At 40.0% G+C, this 20,299-nt stretch overlaps 1 protein-coding gene across 1 annotated transcript; it reads left to right on the top strand.

Moving 5' to 3' along the window:
- The first annotated feature begins 419 nt into the window (after nt 1-419).
- Nucleotides 420-2,531, top strand: LOC122652925 (transcription factor DIVARICATA-like). The gene is made up of 2 exons (XM_043846811.1): nt 420-1,295; nt 1,879-2,531. The coding sequence occupies exons 1-2, from the start codon at nt 871-873 to the stop codon at nt 2,327-2,329; spliced, it is 876 nt and encodes a 291-aa protein (XP_043702746.1). The 5' UTR covers nt 420-870; the 3' UTR covers nt 2,330-2,531.
- Nucleotides 2,532-20,299: the final 17,768 nt, after the last annotated feature.

Raw genomic sequence — 20,299 nt, 5'->3', positions numbered from 1 at the left:
TTTTCATTGGAAGTGAGAGTTCTTGAAATTTAGATTCATTACTTCGCGGTTAATTAATTTGCTTTTTTTGCCTTCTCTTTTTTTGCTCGGGCTTCAAGGAAGAAGAAAGAAGGAAAATATCAGATCTTTCCCGCCTTTCTTTTTCCTCCTCCACCTGCTTTGGATTCGTCAGATTCTCTTTGTTTTCTACAGTTATCTCACTTGGGATTTAAGTTTATTCGGCTTTTAAGATTTGCCCTTGTGTTTTTGGTATCTGGGTTTTCATTTTCTTTCCTTCTTTTTATTAGTTAATTTTTCTCGATTTTTCTGTTCTGATTCCCTTTTTTTTTGTTTCAGATAGATAAATTGGAAGAGCCAGTAGAAATCCTGATATATCTTTACCCTCTTCTCATCCTTCTTCTTCTTCTCTTGCTCTTGCTGCTTCTTTCAGTCTGAGTGGTTATAGATCTGACAAGCATTCTTAGGGTTTATCCGTGACCAACAAGAACCTTTTCTGTTTTTTTTGGGTCTGGTTCAATTAATTTTCTTTGAGATTTAAGATTTTTATCGAATTTCTAAAGTGGACCTTTTCTAGATTCCTTAGGTTATGCTTATATAAAAAGGTATTCGGATTCCCTGCAAATGCCTATTGATTTAATGCTTCTCTTCTCCTCTTAAAATCTCCACCTCTCTGCATTTCCTCTCGGGGTTCTTCCTCCCCTGCTCTGTGTTCCTTCTTTCTTTCTTTTTTTCAAAATCAAAGCTATAGCAGAATTCGGCTTCCCTGGATTTAATGATCGGGATGTTGAAGAAGAAAGGAAAAAACTAGGAGGAGGAGTTGCCCACCAATTTTTAGCTCAATCCCATCGTTATACTCTGTAACTAGATACGATGAAGTGGGGGATGGAAATTCTTTCTCCAGATTTCTTTTATACAGACTCAAATTGGATGTTTGAAGAGAGCAGCAAGAGCACTGAATGGACCCACGAAGAGAACAAGATGTTTGAGAATGCTCTGGCGGTATATGATAGGGAAACACCTGATAGATGGGAGAAAGTTGCAGCCATGATCCCAGGGAAGACTGTATGGGATGTGATGAAGCAGTATAAAGAACTGGAAGATGATGTCAGTGAGATAGAAGCTGGTCGAATACCTATTCCTGGTTATCGAACCTCTACTTTTACATTGGATTGGGTGAACAACAGTGGATTTGATGGGCTGAAACATAGCTATGGTCCTGGTGGAAGGAGGTCTTCTTCAGGTCGTCCTGATCAGGAAAGGAAGAAAGGGGTCCCATGGACAGAAGATGAGCACAGGTAATTAATCTATTTTGTCCAACTCTTTAGAACCCTGTTTTCTTTTTAGTTTTACTTCCTTGGTTATGGTGGGTTTAACTTAAGATATCTGGAAAGAAGTCTTTGTTAGTGTTAGGTGACTCTGTTCTACCCTTAAAAGAGTTTTTGTAAGTTCCAGTTCATAATGGTTTTGTCCTTCTGTGCCCAACCTTAAATCCTCTCAATCTGTAGTGTTGAGTGATTCAATTCTGTGCCAGGTTCAAAAACTCTTCAGTGATAGGAAAATTTATTTTTCTATAGCAGAATTAAATTAACGAAGTTCTTTCCATCCTAAAGTTTGAACTTTTGGCCTCATTGGAAGTGGTTTCATGTTAAACTTACAGTCTAAAATTCATTGTAACATTGAATTCTTGGACTAAAATTGATAAATATGAACCTATTAACATTGGATTCTTGGACAAAAATTGATATATATGAACCTATTAACATTGGACTTGCTAATGATATTATTATTGTGGTTGAAATTCTTGTCTGTCAGTGTTCTCTTTTAGGTAATTCTCTAGTTTTTCATGTTTTCAGTTGACATGATTATTGGTTCATACAGGTTGTTCCTCCTTGGCCTTAAAAAGTATGGCAAAGGGGATTGGAGAAATATATCTCGGAATTTTGTAGTCTCAAGGACCCCAACTCAAGTGGCTAGCCACGCACAGAAGTACTTTATAAGGCAGCTTTCAGGAGGGAAAGATAAGAGAAGATCCAGCATCCATGATATTACAACTGTTAATATCACAGACACTAGACCACCTTCTCCAGAAAACAGACATCCATCCCCGGATCAGTCTACTTTGTGTCCTCAACAGCCCAAAACACTATTTGATTGGAACCAACCCAGCAATGGAGCAGGCATATATTTCAACTCTACACATGGCAACATGTTCATTCCATCTGCTTATGGGATGACACCTTACGGGCTTAAGCTACAAGGTCAAAATCATCATAAAGAATCTCTTCGTGGATCTCATCTTGGACCTCACAACATGGTATTCCAGATGTAGTTGCTACAACTACAGTTTTATCGATAAATAGCTTCGTCTCTCGGGTTCCCAGCACAGATAGTCAGCGCCTAATGTTATTATGTTCAGTAGGAGTTTCTTTCTGTGTTTCTATTGTGGTTCTTTGTGAATATTTGGTACTTTTTAGTACTTAATTGTATTTGATCTTCAGTAAATAGGGTTTATATTGCGCATCCATTTCAAATTCTGAGCTTTGAAATTGAAATGGAAGATCCCAAAATTGGGTTCTATTTGTATCAAAGCCCTAAAACCGGGTTTTTGGCGTGGGAGTGGAGAGTTTTTTGTTTAATTATTTAATTTTTGTTTTTTAAATGCTTGATTTTGAAGGGGAATTGTGAAAATATCTTAAGGCACTGATATGTATGTTCTCCTTCCACATCTTATAAGAAGATCATTATCTTAAAGTATAAATTGCGTGTAGGAGTTGGCTGGATTTTGGCCTTTGTCCCTTTATACAAATCTAATTCAATATGGTCACCCTCTTAAAATAAGAGTTACATATGGAAACATTTGTCAGCTAGCAACTAGTATATGCAATTCTAGGTTTTTGAGTCCACTACTGCATTCACTGAGATTTAAGTCTTCTTCAAATGCAAACTGAAGCTAAGTATCCACTCATGATTAAGGAGAAGGCCATGAGCCTTTTATCTGCTAACTGTACACTTCTTTTTGAAACTCTCAGCTACAGCTGAAAGAAAGGGCTAAATCTGATTGACTATACTTCACATGCTGAAGTTCCACACAAAAGAAATGGATCTAATAGCATATATAGGTAGTTGGACGCTCTTACCTTAATGACTAGCTTTTAAAGATGAGTTCTACCCGAATCATAACAATCATAACATCATAATTTGTCAGCAAGTTTACCAAGATGTATTCTTGGGTAGGTATCACTTCAAGCTAGCTTTCGGCAAAAAGAATCAATTTCTGCATTAGGGCATATGGCTGACATCTACCGGTGGAATCAATCCGAAAACTTTACATGTATACGATTATGCTAAAGTAAAAAACCACTCGAATCGGATGGGAGGCCAGAGGCCAGAGGCCACATTTCATCGGACGCTTGGACCAAGTTGGCCTAGTCACAGAGCACACTTTCATTTGATTTCATGGTAGAGAGTATCCTATTGTTTACTTTTCTTTGGAAACCTTTCTGGGCAATTCAAGATTTATACCTTCAATATGGCCTAGTTGACTGAACTTGACCACCAAAAACCTTAGTTGTAGCTGACTCTATCTTCCACTAACTTAAGCATCATATGCTTGAATCCCTTCTTTTCTGTCTTTGTTGCCTTTCTCCATGAGGAGGACATGCTAGTCTGGATGAAGATCCTACATAGATGGTAGTAAACTATTATAATCAATAAGTTTAAGAAAAAGTCATATAGAACACATAAAGGTCCAAGTCAGATCACAAGTACAGTTTAATATATTTCTCCTTAATCACTTTTGCCTAACCCCATTGGTTTATCTCTTTAACTACCAATCCAATTGTTTAACTAGTTGTTTCCATTACACAGGACCAGACACTTCAACAAAAAAAGGTGTCACTGTTTCTCCAAACCTTCTTGGGATTCAAGATACTCTGTTTTAGGTTGAGAAAATCTCTTAAAGATCCTAATATTTTTTTTTTTTTCCTTTCAGTGCAAAAGCCTTTCTTCCCAGTTCAAGTACTGAAGCATTAGTATCAAAATGATTAAATACTAGTTTGTGGGAAGACTAATGTAAGTATATATGCACACAACCATGAACCCAATCATCTGAAAAAGACTTAAAACTTACAAATTTTGGGGTCATGGAGCCTTGAATGCAATCACAATGGGTTGGTGTTCTTGGTAGCATTACAGTTTGACTAAAGTTAGAGTTGTGCAGTGTGAAAAGGGTTGAGGCAAAGTGGCCACCACTGATGTCAGTTGCGTGTATTACTTTCTAGGCCCACCTCCAACCCAAAGTTGAAAAGAATTCAAGGCAACATGAGCAATATGATCATTCCCCTATAAGCTTTTCTTAGAAAAAAGACAAAATTACCCACTTTTCTTTCCGAAAGAAGCAGCCTTTTTTTCCAAGTTGCTTGCATGGGAAAGCATTTTCGCCACTTTATTCTGATTTTTTATCAACAGCTTAAGATTGAGACTTCATACGTAGGCTTGCGACTTTGGCCTTTTGGTCTTACTGTTGGATTAAGGTAAAAAGGGGGGGGGGAGGGGGGGGGGGGGTTGCACGTGGGCGGGGCCAATGAGAGCACTTGCAGAAGCACCTTGGGGGAAAAGATATCTGTCTTTCATAGAGGTGGGGCGATCATTTCACCTCCAATGTGTCTGGACATGGGCAATACACTCCCTCACAAGAGAACTTTTCTCTTTAAGTATAATATATATCTATTGTACCAAAAATATAAAATATTTTTTTTCTCTATTTTAAAAAAAAGAATTGAAAAAGATTTTTTGAAAAATGAAATTTTTTATTCATATTTTAAAGATGATTTCCTAGAGATAAGAAAATAACAAAACAACTAGGTTTACTAGACAAACAAAGTGTAAAACAAAATCAAGTCTACTTAATTATTGTGTAGTTAAGTTTCTTATCTCGTAGATCTAGGTAATTCCCCCTTTTTTTGAGAGATAAAAAAAAATAAGATTCCCTGTGAGGGCTAGTAGGGTATCCCGGCTCAGAGAACCCTTGCCCAAATTTGTTATTACATACTCCCCTCTCACCCCCATCCGATGGTTTAAGCGACGGCCTTGTATGTACACAAACGTTCAAAAAAACTTTTGCTAAACAAAATATTTTGATTCTTCTCTCAAATTGCAATAAATGAAAGATGCACCACCATTTTCTATAAATGGAAGCGTACTAGCAAGAAAATAGAATAACCTTAATGGCTCGGTCGGGTTGGAAGTAAAAGGAAGAAAAGTGATGTCAGTTTTAAAAAGAAATTAAATGAAAACTATTGTAATTATGATTGGACAAATTATCTTATACTTTTACTAAATATTATAACCATATCCTTGAAGGTGTCAAATAATTTGTAACATTATTTTTTTCCCTTGTAGTATGACAAAAAAAATGTTGACTCAAGATAATAGTATCACTTCACATATATACTTGAAAAGACATGACAATGACATAATGATATGTCACTTTTAAATTACTTTTGAAAACCCATTTATACGAATATTTTAAAAAAAACTTTAATTTTGAGAATAAGACAAAAGCAATTAAAAGGTCCTCTCAAGTGTCAACTTCAAAATATACTTATCGAGGTGTCATTCACACACCTCTTTTTTTATTTCTTAAAAATAAGGAAACCTCTTGGCATTATATTTGTCGTGACTGCCATGGGAAACCTCTTAATTAATGTTGTGTCCATTCCCATGGTTTTCAATGACCGATTCTGCAATTGGGGAGGCTTTGGCAATAAGATATCATCAATCACTATTGGAGGCTATTTGGGACGGTTTCGATCATGTGCAATTGGAGTCTTGTAATAAGAGCATCATCACTTATCTACAGGCCAGGGAGTTTTATCTTCTTCACCACTGAACCTTCATCCTATTTTGGAAGAATCCATAACTCAGAGTACATACGTAGTGGATCAATGTGATGTCTCAAGTCTGTCAACTCAATGGTTGGAATAGAGAACATATGCCTTTAGATAGATAGATAGATAGATAGATAGATAGATAAATGGGAACATCTGGAGTGGGCATGGTGCCAATCTGATAGAAAATGTCTTTTTGAGTATATTAATTATTTGGTTTAAGGGAGATGAAGGTAAGAATAAATGATAATTCATCATATGAATATGCAGTTGATTGAAATCCAAGAATTGAATAGAAGAGGGAGGACCAACATACAATATGGTGAATCATTCATTAATTAGACCTAATAAGTGTTAAACAACGACCATGCATTAATTTGTTGAGTGAATATCTTGCTTGCTTAGATAGATAAAAGGATCAAGTGCACTTCATTGGATGGAAAGTGTTTTGTGATATGCAGCAATAGATCTAGCATCGATGTCCGAAGATGTGAGAAGGAAGCTTCAGTGAGATCGAGTTTCCCGTAAAGAGTACGATCGAGTAACAGTTGCCCAAATCAAGTGGGAACCAATTAAAGCAATTTCCCGATTGAGTGTATGTCGTTTAGGTCTTAATCATACTTTAGAGAATATGTTGAATCCAAGAATTGATTGAAATATATATTGATAGCTGAAGGAAAGTCACTGATCGAGTTGTGTGGACCATCCTCACTAGCTTTAGAGAGACTATTACTTTTTAAAAAGATTAAATATGGAAGTATATTAGTGGAACAATGTTATAACACAAAGATCATATCCTCTATCACTTTGTGTTAGAACCGTATAACATAATGGCACAAAAGATATGGAATTGAGTAGAATGGGTTATTTCCCATTGATATGGAGGTGTCAATATATACAAGAGATTACATGGGTCAATCACCCAAAGATAACTCTTAAGATCAAGTTATAGATAAGAGAGAATCAATTATCTCAATTATCCTAGTCACTAGATTAGTATAGAATCAATTATCCTAGTCACTAGATTAGTATGAAAACTCATATGGTAATACTCTCCCTCAAGTTGGAGCGTGTAGATCACAAACGCTCAACTTGGAAATAAGACCTTTGAACTATTCCCTGCCAAGGGATTTTGTAAAGAGGTCTACAATTTGGTCGGAGCTTGGAATATTGGCCTGTCTAAAGAAGCCCTGTTGGAGTTTATCACGAACAACGTGGCAATCAATCTCGATATACTTCGTGCGTTCATGAAACACGGGATTCGTGGCTATGTGGATTGCGGCCTGATTGTCACAGTACAATCGAATCGGTAATTTAAAATCAATGCCCAAATCATGCAGAAGATAGGATATCCAGATGAGTTCACATGTTGCAACCTCCATGGCCCTATATTCGACCTCTGTAGAAGAACGAGAAACAGTGGTTTGTTTCTTGGTCTTCCAAGAAATTGGGCCGGAACCAAGAAATATGTAGTAGCTCATCATTGATCGGCGGTTATAGGACAAGTCGCCCAATCCGAGTCACTGTACCCACTAACAGTGAGCTCGGCATTTGCTTAGAAAAAAATCCCTTGCCTTGGGGTGGCTTTTAAAAAATGAAGTAGTTTGTGTGCTGCATCCAAATGCGGCTGGAGTGGAGCGTGCATGAACTGACTTCGAATATTCACTGTGTGTGTAATATCTGGGCGTGTCACCGTGCGATCTATTAATCGCCCAACAAGCCTGCGATAAGATGCAGGGTTGGATAAGAGTTTGCCATTGGAATCAGTGAGGCGCAAGTTAAGCTCCATGGGAGTGTCGGCTGGCCTTGTTCAAATAAAGCCACTATCTTGAAGGATATCCAAGGCATATTTCCGCTGTGAAAGACAAATGCCTTTGGCTGCTCTAGCGACCTCAATGCCCAAAAAATTTTTTAAAGGGCCAAGGTCCTTGACATGAAAGTTGGTGAACATAAAATTTTTGACTGTGTCAATCAAAGTGGTATTGTGCCTTTGATGATGATATCGTCCACATAGAGCACAATGTAGACACTCTCGTTGTGACGGCTCAATGTAAATAACGAATTAGCTGCCTTGGATTGGGAAAATCCGAATTTAAGGAGTGTCGTGGAAAACTTGGAGAACCATTATCGAGATGCCTGTTTTAAACCATATAGGGATTTCTGAAGCTTGCAGACAAGCATCTCCCTCTTGCGACGATAACCGGGTGAGGTGTCATGTAGACATCCACATTAAGATTCCCATGCAAGAACGCATTGTGGACGTCCATTTGATGTAGGATCCAGCCTTTCACAGTCGCTAAGGCAATGAGGGTGCAAACCATCACAAGTTTTGCAACAGGGGCAAAAGTATCAGTGTAGTCAATGCCTTTCACTTGATTGTAGCCTTTACCCACGAGGCGAGCTTTGCAGCTTTCAATTGAACCATCAGAACGCCGTTTGATCTTGAATACCCATTTCGACCCAATGGGTTTTCTGCCAGGTGGTAAAGGTACTAGGGACCATATTTGATTCTCAGAGAGAGCCAGAATTTCTGCCTTCAGTGCATCACTCCACTGTGGGTATTTCATTGGCTCAGTAAATGTAGCAGGTTCAGTTGTACTAACCAAAGAGGAAAGAAAAGCAACATGTTTGGGAGAAAAACGGTGATATTGTAAATAAGAATGCATTGGATGAGAAGTACCTTGGGCTGGTGCCGAAGACGGTAATTGCGAGTGCGTAAATGAACATTGGTAATCAGTGAAATAACGGGGTTTTGTTCTAGTGCGCTGCGATCTGGTATTGGTGGGTACAATTGAAGGAATCTGAGGTACTAGTGGAGCATGGATGGTGGGTAGAGGTGTAGCCATTGGGTGGGTTGGTGGGGGCAGCAGACGGTGGTGGAGGTGGTGATGGCAGTGGGCTAATGGAGGCAACGGGAGGTGGGACAGTGAGCTCGTTCTCAATTGGAGCTAAAGCCTCATCATCCTCAGTATCTATGGGTAATAAAGGGCGCACAGGTTGGTCTGTGAAATATGAAACACTATGAAAAGGAAAGATATTTTCATGGAATATAACATCATGTGAAATTAAAATTTTCCCTAATTGGAGATTATAGATGCGATATCCCTTTTGCCCGAATGGGTAACCGATAAAAACTCCCAGGGTGGCACGTTTGTCAAACTTATGTTCAGGAGAAGTGTTTCTAGCAAAGCATAGGCACCCAAAAACCCTGAGATGTGAAAAAAGAGGTTGTTTGCCAAAAAGCAACTCATATGGAGTCTTCCCATGTAAGACAGAAGTGGGTAAATGGTTTATCAAATAGGTGGCTGTTAAGATATAGTCTCCCATAATTTAGTTGATAAGTTGGCTTGGAAGCGCAAAGCACAAGTCACATTGAAAAGATGGCGGTGCTTGCGCTCTATCACTCCATTTTGTTGGAGTGTGGAAACACAACTGTATTGGTGGATGATGACCCTCAATGATTGTAAATGCTGAAAGGTTGGATGGTTTAAAAATTCTGTCCCTTGATCGGATCGAATAATTTTAATGTGAGTGCCAAATTGTGTTGCAACCATGGAGAAAAATGATTGAACCAATAGGGGAACTTCAGCTTTGGTTTGCATAAGATAAACCCAAGTTGTCCTAGAGAAATCATCCACAATTGTTAAAAAATAACGTGCCCCAGATAAAGTTGGAGTTCTATACGGTCCCCAAACGTCAAGGTGTATCATGTCAAAACAAGATTTAGTGAAAATTGAACTATTTGAAAATGGTCAGCGGGTTTGTTTTGCCAAAGGTCAACCAGTACAAGAACAATCCTTATGAAAAATAATTGTAGAGTCTAAAAGTTTTAAAGAAGGTAAAACTGAAGAACTAGGGTGACCTAGGCGCCAAAGGTCAAAGGTGGAATGATCGGCAGTAGCAACGGAAGGATTGTGAATGTCCAAAAAATAAAGGTCTCCATGTCGTTTACCCTTCGCAATAATCGTCTTCGAACGTGGGGCCTGAAATGTACAAGAAAATTGGGAAATAAGTACTTCACAAGAAGTATTAGAGGTGAATTTAGGAATTGAAAGCAAATTATAATTGAAAGTAGGAACGTATAGGACATTTTCAAGTGTTAAAGAGGATGATAAATGGACAGTACCAATCTTAGCAACCGGTGTTTGGGTGCCATTAGGCAAGGTGATGGGTAATACATTAGGAGGGAATCGAAAGTTGAGAAAAAAGTTTCAAATCTGAGCAAATGTGATCGGTTGCCCCAGAATCGATGATCCACGGGATGGTACCAAAAGAAGAATTAAGACAAAGCTTACCTGCAACATGTTCGAGGGGATGAGAATTACCAACAGTGAGTAATGCTAGAAGCTGTTGAATCTGATCAGCAGATAATGTGGGCCCCAAGGTCGAAATAGGTGACCCTGTAGAGACAGCCACAGCCAAGTGTGAAGGCACGTTAGAGGTAGAACCTCGTTGGGCAGCATTGCTGCGATTGGTGTTTGTACCCTTAGAGTAATTCTTTGGGTTCTTGTTGTCCGGAAACCCATGCTTCTTGAAACACCTTGGTTCGGAATGGCCATCTTTACCATAAAAATCGCAGTGGTAAAATGGTTTGGGACGCTGACTGTGCTGTTTGGAATGTGCAAGAGCCATGGCAGCGTGATCAATAGGTGGTGTAGGTAATGAGTGGATTGATCTTTGGCATTCCTCTTGCAATAGTAGGGAATAAGCCTTGGCAACTGATGGTAACGGATCCATTAATAGGATCTGGCTGCGGACAGTAGAGTATGAATCATGAAGACCTTGTAGAAAATCCATCAATAAATCGGAGCCATAATACCCCTGGATGGTGGTAGCAGAACCACAAGTGCAGGTTGGTAAAGAGCGATAAGAAGAAAACTCATCGCATAAACCCTTCAATTTAGTATAGTATGCAGAGATTGAATCAAGACCTTGATGTAAATTGGAGATGGAACGACGGATTTCAAAAATCCGCGGAGCATTTTTCTGGGAAAAATGGGTGTGCAAGTCGAGCCAAGCATCCCTGGCGGAGTCGACCCAAAGTATGTTGTGAATGATGGTGGGAATGATGGAATGGACAATCCAAGAACGCACCATGCTATTGTAGCAAATCCAATGGGGCAGATCGGGTGAAGTAGAAGATGGTTTGGGCAAAGAACCGTCAAGAAACTGGAGCTTATTCTTTGCCTCAAGAGCCATGATCATGGCACGATGCAATGTGGGAAAATTGTCCCCATTGAGAATTGGTGTAACAAGAGGCGTGCCTGGCTGATCAGATGCGTGTAGAAAGTATGGGGAGTGAGGAGGTATGGTCGGTGAGATGGAAGAAGCTTCAACTTCATGGGAAGTTGCAGCATCGTTAGGCATGGTGGAGAAAATTCAAAAAAAATGCCCAAAATCTTATTAGGTTGATACCATGTTAGAACCATATAACATATATAATGGCACAAAAGATATGTAATTGAGTAGAATGGGTTACTTTCCATTGATATGGAGGTGTCAATATATACAAGAGATTAAATGGGTCAATCACTTAAAAATAGCTCCTAAGATAGAGTTAAAAAAAAAAAAGAAAATCAATTATCTCAATTATCCTAGTCACTAGATTAGTATGAAAACTCATATGGTAATACCTTGATTGTCACCTTTTTTTGTAATTTATTTTGAATTATTTTTTTTGATGAACAACTGGTGAAGGATATTACATTGCATGCATGTTCTATGTAGTTAGTTCATTCAGCAAATTGTTTTGTCATTATAGAGATTGCACAAAAGCTTCTTATCTAATGTCCTCAATTTATGATAGGTATACTGATCCTTTAAATGACTATGCTTAATAATATTAATTATAGCTAATATTTTGTCAAAATTAAAAAAAAAAAAAAAAAGTTAGAGGTATATAATATCTATGTTGACAGACGATTATATCAAACCATTATAATTTTCATCAACTCAATTTTCAATATACAATTCTGTGAACCTAAATGAATGACCATACTGATTAGATTATTATTACCTATTCACAATTCTGTGTTTGTTGAATTGATTATCGTTGGTAGTGTAGATTACGCTTTTTGTTGACCAACAAAATAATAGAATATATAATATAGAATTGTGTAGTTTCCATTAGATTTTGAATCTCAACTCGAATGAAAGGCACTCATCTTTTGGACATAGGCGGTTATGGCAAACAACCTAAATATCGTTGCGTGTGTATGTACTTGTCATATATCGTGTTGTGAACCACAAATACGTCAATTATAAATGGGAAAATTACATATACCTCCCTTGTACTTTGCACTAATTACATGTTCCTCCCCTTGGTTTTCTCACCTTACATTTTGACTCCTTATGACTGATGGTGTTAGAGTGCTGTTAATTAATGATTTGAAAAGACAATATTACCCTTGTTCTAAAACACCACAAGTAGAATTACAATGATACCCTTTTCATCATCTTCAACCTTAAAACACCCATTTCTTTCCTCCTCCACCGCAGCCACCACCAGCACCACCATCGCCATCACTACAGCCACTGCCTCCTCCAACGCCACCACTGCCGCCGCCGCCTCCTCCTCCTCCTCGGACTCTTATTCCCTAAAACTTTCAATTCACACACGAAATGTTGACCCCTCTATTTGTAGATTATGTTTCAATTAAATGTTAGTAAATTACAATCAGAAAAAGCTTAAGGGGTGAAATATAAGAATCAAACTTGGATTTGATAATAGATCGAGTGGAAGATTGATTGTTCACCTTGGTATATACCAACCAGGTGGAAGATCGAAAACCATAGAAAACCCTAAACACCAAAACCCCCAACCCCAAAACCCATCCAGAAAAAAGAAAAAGAATGAGGATAGCTCCTATCGTTTCTGCTCTGTTATTAGCTCTTTTGAACCGCCTTGCTCCTCCTTTGTCGGAGCTTCCATGGCAGGTTGTGCCCTCGCCGATGAAGCTGGAGGTTCTGATCTCCACCCCCAAAAAAGGGAAAAAGAAGCAAAAGGGCATAGCTAGCTATAGCTCACCTGGAGTTCCTGGAAGATTCCTCTTCTTCTTCACCACTGACACAAGAGCTGGGTTGGGAGGGGGGTTAGGGTTTGGATTGGTTTCCTAATGAGCAAAACCTCTGAATGTAGTGGGAGATGGGTTGTTCTCCCCTTCCAATGCCCTGCTCTTGAACAAAAATGTGTACTCTATTGCCATTAAACTCTATGAGAAAACTGATCTCCGAAATTCCTCTTTCTAACTTGAATATGTGATAAAAAAAATCTGTTGAATTCTATTATTTCTGCAACTTTTATCTCTTCCATTACATCATTGGAAGATGCCAATGGGATGAAGCTTCTTAATCTTGAGATGAAACGATTCCACGCAAGACAGACGTCTCCGAAGCATTCGTTGCCTCTGTTTTCGACCTCTGAATCTCTTAAAAGTTCTAGGGCTCTCGGGTGAAGCTCAAAATTGGATTTCCCAAGATTTACTTGAAACCCAGTCTGATTTTTATTTTTCTGATCAAACAAAACCCAATATCTTACAGCAATAGCAGCAACGAATAGACCATATTCGTCTTCAAATCCATTTTTGTATGAATTTTGGGTTTCTCGAGCTGCTTCTGTTGTTTCTTGTTGTTCTCAAAGAAAACCCAGCCAATTATAATCACACTGTGATGCAGGCTGTAATCTAACTTGACTCATCCAAGGGCGAGGTTGGAACTTGGAATTGAAAATTTTGCAAATTGGCAAAATGGGTGGTTTTCTATCACCGAATTGTAATTATTTTGTTCCCTTTTTTTCATTCAACAATGAGTCCCTCCAACTGAAGCTGGAACCGTCGATGTTGGTGGAGCTACCTTGGGAGCTTGCACTGGTAGAGTTAAAACTACCGTCGGTGGTGTCGTTCTTGGTGTTGCTATTGGGGATGGGGTTTTAGACGTGGTCGGCGTGGTTGCAACAGCGGGTGATGATGAAACTGACGTGACCGGAGTAGTTGGTGGTATGGTAGTCGGCGTTGCCGTCGGGGCTTGACCGTTGACCATCGCAATGTAGAGAAGGAGGAGGAAGATGAAGAAGGAGGGTAAAAGGGTCATCTGACAAGGACCCAAGGTTAGTTTAGGGATTATGAAAAATCTAACTATGCCACATCAGCACCTAACAGACGGATGCTAACGGCAGGGGAGGAATTAGTAATTTTTGAAAAACTACAAGGGAATCGTATGTAAGGTGGAAAAATCAAAGGGAGGAACGTGTAATTAGGGCAAAGTACAAGGGAGATATATGTAATTTTCCCATTATAAATTTATGAACTACCCACAATTTTGTAGCTAGCTCAAATTAATTTAATGGTGGACATACAAAATAGTAGTGATGTGCCTACACATAAGATTAGCTAGGTGTAAAGAACTGATTGAGGGTCATCGAATCAATTGAAACAAGGGTTATAGTGTTTGTTTCATGGATTCGGATCCTCTCCAACTACTTGGGCATCCAATTTCTATCCAATCATCTATCCAACGAGACTGGGAGGACTTGAACACGCATCCCACCACTTGCCAACTCCTAAGGATGCATGTCCAAATCTTTTCCACTGTTGGATGGGTAGTTGGAAAGGATCTTTAATTTTCATTGTTTAATCATTGATCGATGTTGAGTTAGAGAGTGAAATTGGGGGATGTTAAAGTCAAAGGTTGGATGGGGATGAGATATATATATATATATATATATATATATATATATATATATATATATATATATATATATATATATATATATATATTTTTGAATAAATCCATGTGTCTTTTAATTTCATCAAACTCGTTGTTGATATTCTTGATCCTTTTTTTTTTTTTTTTTTTTTTTTAAATTAATAAAATTTTATTGAAGATTAAAATGGAGGCAAACAAGCCTTAAGACAAATTAAAGGCAAAGAAAGCTAAAGCTAGGGACTCAGTCTTAACACAGATTGGTGAGGACAATAAGCTACTCGCTCACCCAAGAGAAATAATAAAATAAGGCTACGGGGGATCTGTGAGGCGCACCGAAGGGGTCTTTATCCTATTCGATCGTCGGGGGATCTCTGCATATACACCAGGCCGATCAAGAGCAACACGGGCCAAAAGGGCCTCCTCCTCTGGCGAAAAGGGAGATGAAATTTTTTGCCACCTCACTCCTAACTCCTTTTCAACCTGTTGTTTTTCTACCGCCACGACCACCGCCTTAACACCAAGCTTTGCATTCCTTTGCCTTCGAGTCCTGCTAATAACCGGAGTTGCCATATGGAATCCCACACGACCACCTCAAAGAGCATTCCTACGACCATCACGATTTTTTCGACCCAACACCTGAGTCCACCCGCCTTGCACCTCTTCTTGAACAAATTGGTCATAACCCGACCCACGAGAGTCTGATCTTTGAACTGCTTCCAACTCATTAGGCATATATAAAACAATAGCCCCATCTTGAAAGTGGGAATTGTGCACATTCGACCTCCCTCTCTCAATAGTGTCTTCATTTAATAATGCATGCTCATCCTCCACCGCCTTAGTAGCTACAACATGACTTGGGGCAGATTGTAAAAATTGGCTCCCACTTGCCTCAATCAATGCATCCTCTCCCAGTTGCACCTTATTCACATGCAAGGATTCATCACCCACCGTGCTCAATGAATATGCTACAGTGAGAGCAGCACCCAAAGGTCAATTTTGTTCCCCTAGAGTACTAGTGTTCACACTTATATTGTTGTGATGTAACACTAACCTGGCAATATTAAGAAAAGAAATTGAACTGAGGGTCCCAATTTTAATGTTTAGAAACTTGCTTGTCTGGTTCCATTCGTCGGGAATCTACGTGCATTGTGGTGGTACACGCGCCTCAATTTAAAACGACCACCCTGCTCAGCAAATAGATTGAAACATATATTTGGGGGAAGTCAGTCGAATATTGTCTTGTGCAGCCGTAGTGTAGTAGTACCCATGATGCTCCTGTTCATAGAATGGACTCTTTTAATAGCATAGAAATACAAAAATTTGACCTTCATACAATCCCAAGTGTTTCCCAACGTGGCCCAGTAAGTTAGTGAGTGCAACAACTACGTACTAGAAGGGACTGTAATTGGGTCTCTGTGTGTCATCCTCGAGGATGATTCACATTACCCATAATATTACACCATAAGAAGGGCGTCTACAATCTTAAGGAGAGTGACCCGTGGCATGATTCAGCACCACCATATATTTTCTTTTAACATCTAAAAGTTTGTGAGTCATAGTAGATGGGTTCATGATAGATTGTAAAGCACAACGTTACATTGGAGTACAATTTGTTTGGTAGCTATTTGGTCAAAGCTAGAGAAGTCTATCTCTCATATTATTGTTATTTAATTTTTCCAATGGTCACAACGATTCATTCTTCCCTCACGCAAAACCCTCCACCAAACTCGTCATTCTCTTCCTCTCTCATCTACTATTGCAATTCCCTCTAAGAAACCCATGATTCACTTCTCTGTCCCACACCTTGTACTTGCGAAAGTGTTGATTCATATTTTCCTCTATCATCGTCTTTCTCTTTGTTTGAAAGCTTGCAATCTTGCTCATCTGCCACTCTCCCTCTTTATGAGAAGCACAACTTGATAGAATAACTCATGTGGAGCATTCATGGAGATCAATGAGCATACACATAAATTACGGAGGTGTGAATGGCGTACCTGGATTCATGGTTTAAAGCCGACTACTTTTTTTACGATCCCTGTCGCACACAAACTGTCACACCCCTATCCCGACAAGGGATAAAATACAATATCAGGGTATGATTGGGGTGACACGTGTCATCCCACCTCACCGCCAAGATCTCGATGCAGTGGCCAACTCACAGTCATAAACCAATATTACAATACAATAATATCAGAGTGCGAAAGATAAAGGAATATTACATTTCCAACGACCATAAAATAAGCGGAAGCGTTTACAGTAGTTACCTCATGTTCACACGGCTAAGTGATACATAAATAGTTTGGATGGATATCCCGAATGACCATAGCATAACTACCCCAAAACAAGTATAACAATAAATATTTATATAAGGCACGTGGCCCCCAAAAAAAAAACAAAAGAAGGGAACAAGTCCCAAGTATCAATACAGCCCGTAGGCACAATCATCATGGGCAACAATCGCCATGATCCTCAGTCACGGTCTCTGGCTCCACAGTAATCATCTGCATCAAAATCTAAAAAGAATGTGTACACGGGGGTTAGCTCCATCGAGCTAGTGAGAGAGAAAAGGGGATGCACAATCACACAATCACAAATAGTCCATGGTGCATGCCATTATTAATTCATTTACCACCTAACACACAATGCTAAGTCAATGGGTATATGCTACTGCAATAACTCGGGAAGACACTGTGGATCCTTCCATTCTCACCACAATGCAACCTCAATTATTACTATGGAGCCCGCGCCGGTCGTAGTCATCACCACCCAGAGGCGACCCCGATAACCATTACTACCCCGGCCTGGCCTCTCTAACTCTCCACAGCAGCGTGCTCGCTACCCAACACCTAAACCCCTGTTGGTAAGGGTCGTAGCATAGGGAACTGAGCCTAACCACAGATATACTACATGAATCCTATCGTGTTGAGAGGTACATCCGGGTGTGTCAACGTCCCATTCCATCTAACACCCGGTACCAAGACAACACGGCGCATACAGCAAGAATGAGATGCAATATACAATTCCACGTAATACGGGGTTCCGATGCCGATTTCCCAAGACCGTAACCCAACACAAATCCATATCATCCAAATCATCATCATCGAATAAGAATAAATGCAAATATGCAATCATGCTTGAATGATAATGTCACAATATAATTCATAAATGCATGAATAAGCAATAGTAAACAAGCTCAAACAGTCACCCAAACCCACTCACCAATTACTTCAAATGGAATTTGTATAAGCGCAACGATTCCCGCTCAAAATCACCCCATTGCACATATGTTGGCACCTATGGAAGTGAATAAGTGTGTGAGAGAGTGTAGGGGAGGCCTCAATGAGAAACCCCACAGTTTACATAAGTTATAAGCCTTAAAAATTGCATCGGAGGCAACGTCGGACTCAGCAGGCTTGCCTCCGACCTTGCCTCCGACCTTCCTGCAGGCTCAGGCCACATCGGAGGCAAACATCGGACTCACGCAATCTTGCCTCCGACCTTGCCTCCGACCTTCCCTGCAGGCTCAGGACACATCGGAGGCAAACATCGGACTCACGCAGTCTTGCCTCCGATGCAACCCAAGTGTGATTTCAAGGTCTTTAAAAGCCCAGGGTTGTCCCATTTGGTTCTCTAAGCCTCAAGGGACAAGGGAGGGGTGTCTTGGAGTCTATTTGGGTCTTAGAAACACCCAACATTCAAAGATTTAAGGGGGTTTAAAGGATCAAAAGCTCAAAAATCCAGATTTGGGGTTGTCTTTGGTGGTTGAAGCTTTAGAATCAAATAGATTCAGCAAGAGGTCAAAATAGAGGTCTTTATAGGATTGTAATGAAAATAGGAAAGCATCCTACAAGGGGAAACTACACATGACTCGAGCTAACCCTTTGGGTTTCCAAAAAGAAATCCCCATCTTGGGGCTGCAACCAACGAACCACCCAAGCTCAAACGAGCAAGGGGGAAGAGAGAAAAATGGGGGAAAAGGGCACTTGGCTTACCTGGTTTGAGGTACACACGATGTGCCCTCTTTAAAGCTCCAAACCCAGCAGCCGTTTCCTTCTTCTTCTTCCCTTCCTTCTCCTTCTTCTCCTCCTTGCTGCCTCCTCTCTTCAAAGCTCTCCTCTCCTTTTCACGATTAGGTTAGGAAAGAAAAGAAAAAGAAAGACTAAGGAATAGTCTTACCCCTCTCTCTCATATAGAAAATCACTTTTATTGGCCTATTTGGATAAGGCCTCATAAGTGTAGGCTAGGGTCAAACAACCATTCATCCCTACACAAGCTTTAAAATCCCTAATTTGGGCCCCAAGGCCCACATAAGGTCAAGTTAATAAAAAGGGGTAAGGGTAGGGTCAAACATGACAGGGCACCAATAGTACCTTAGCCATAGGGTCTCACCCACAAGGGTCCTTGTCAGCAGCATTGGATGCAGGGTCGGGGGCAGCCAGTAACCTTGCCTCCGATGCGAGTAGGAAGGTGGTTCCCACCATAAGAGGTCAGGGCCTTTGGACCACACTTCGAGGGCTTTGAGAGGGCAGTAAGCACACAACAAAATTTGGTCAACTACTTACCCCTGACATGTCAAGGTGCAACCTCCGTGGTCCCGACTAGTTTCCACAGGCAACCTCGTACTATGGTCAATATAGCTGGGTTTGACCACCAGTGAGAACAACTCACCGGCATACGTGGCAGTGATAACTACACGTCACGGGGAAGAATTAATAATTAATTATACTCCCGGGGTGCGGGTATAACATTCTCCCCACCTTACAAGAAATTTCGTCCCCGAAATTTGAGGCAGCTAGGGTCTCAAGTGATAAGGGCTGTTGGATAACAACATCCCAAGTCACCCACATCTTAAACTAAGTCAAAGGTCGGGTCAAGATGAGGCAGTGCCTACATGTCACCGCAAGTCAGGTTCCACAATTCTCTTTTCCTTACAGGGTCACATTACCACAGGGGTGTGGTTCACAATAACCCTAGGAAAACAGGGTTCCAACTACTAAGTTAAGTCTCAAGGAACAAAGGTTCCCTAGATCTTCCAGACCAGGTGATACCACTCTAGCCTTCACTACTCTGGTCATTCTTGGGTTACAGGATTTAACCTGTCCATGACCCAACATAGGGTTTACATTCTGAAGGCTTTCACATCTGGTTGTCTCATTACCTAACCCAACTTTAGAATGATTTGGAATATTGATGGAATCTCCTATTGTTCACTCCCAATGACGGAGGGAACGCATTTGGTGATCCATTACCCCATTCATATCTGTCGTTGGAGAAGGTCTTGTTACATCCCCGCTTCAGCTTTCACAACCTTTAAACCTACTACAGCTTATCCCACAGGGAAGAGTCCACATCAGTCCTCTTTCGAGAACCAATAACCCTTCAATAGTTTTGGTCCAAGTCAACTCTTCAAGCAAGTCTCAATAAATTAACCTACTCGGTCATTAAATTCATTATTCATTACCCTAAGGTTTGGTCAACCAAGGTCAGGGCTCCAACTAGTTTCACAGCAAGGTCGAGGTAAGTCATACTTGACTTGTAGTACCAGAGAATCACTCTAGTCACATAAGTCCAAGGTTCTAAGGGATATCTATATATATATATATATATATATATTTATCACACCAATATGTAGGCATAGATTCAATAATTACATTCAAATCCCTATGGACATATCTGTCATCTAGGTCAATCCACCAGAACAAGAAGTT

This window comes from Telopea speciosissima, chromosome 2, assembly GCF_018873765.1.
Source record: "Telopea speciosissima isolate NSW1024214 ecotype Mountain lineage chromosome 2, Tspe_v1, whole genome shotgun sequence".
NCBI classification, from domain to species: domain Eukaryota; kingdom Viridiplantae; phylum Streptophyta; class Magnoliopsida; order Proteales; family Proteaceae; genus Telopea; species Telopea speciosissima.
The sequence above is the reverse complement of the archived record's forward strand: the minus strand, read 5'-3'. Positions and strand labels throughout refer to the sequence as shown.

What these genes read in the sequence shown, in the direction of transcription:
- LOC122652925 (XM_043846811.1), top strand. Translation starts at nt 871, where the DNA reads ATGAAGTGGGGGATGGAAATTCTTTCTCCAGATTTCTTTTATACAGAC. An exon ending in TGGACAGAAGATGAGCACAG is followed by an intron (nt 1,296 to 1,878) that starts GTAATTAATCTA and finishes TGGTTCATACAG; the next exon opens with GTTGTTCCTCCTTGGCCTTA.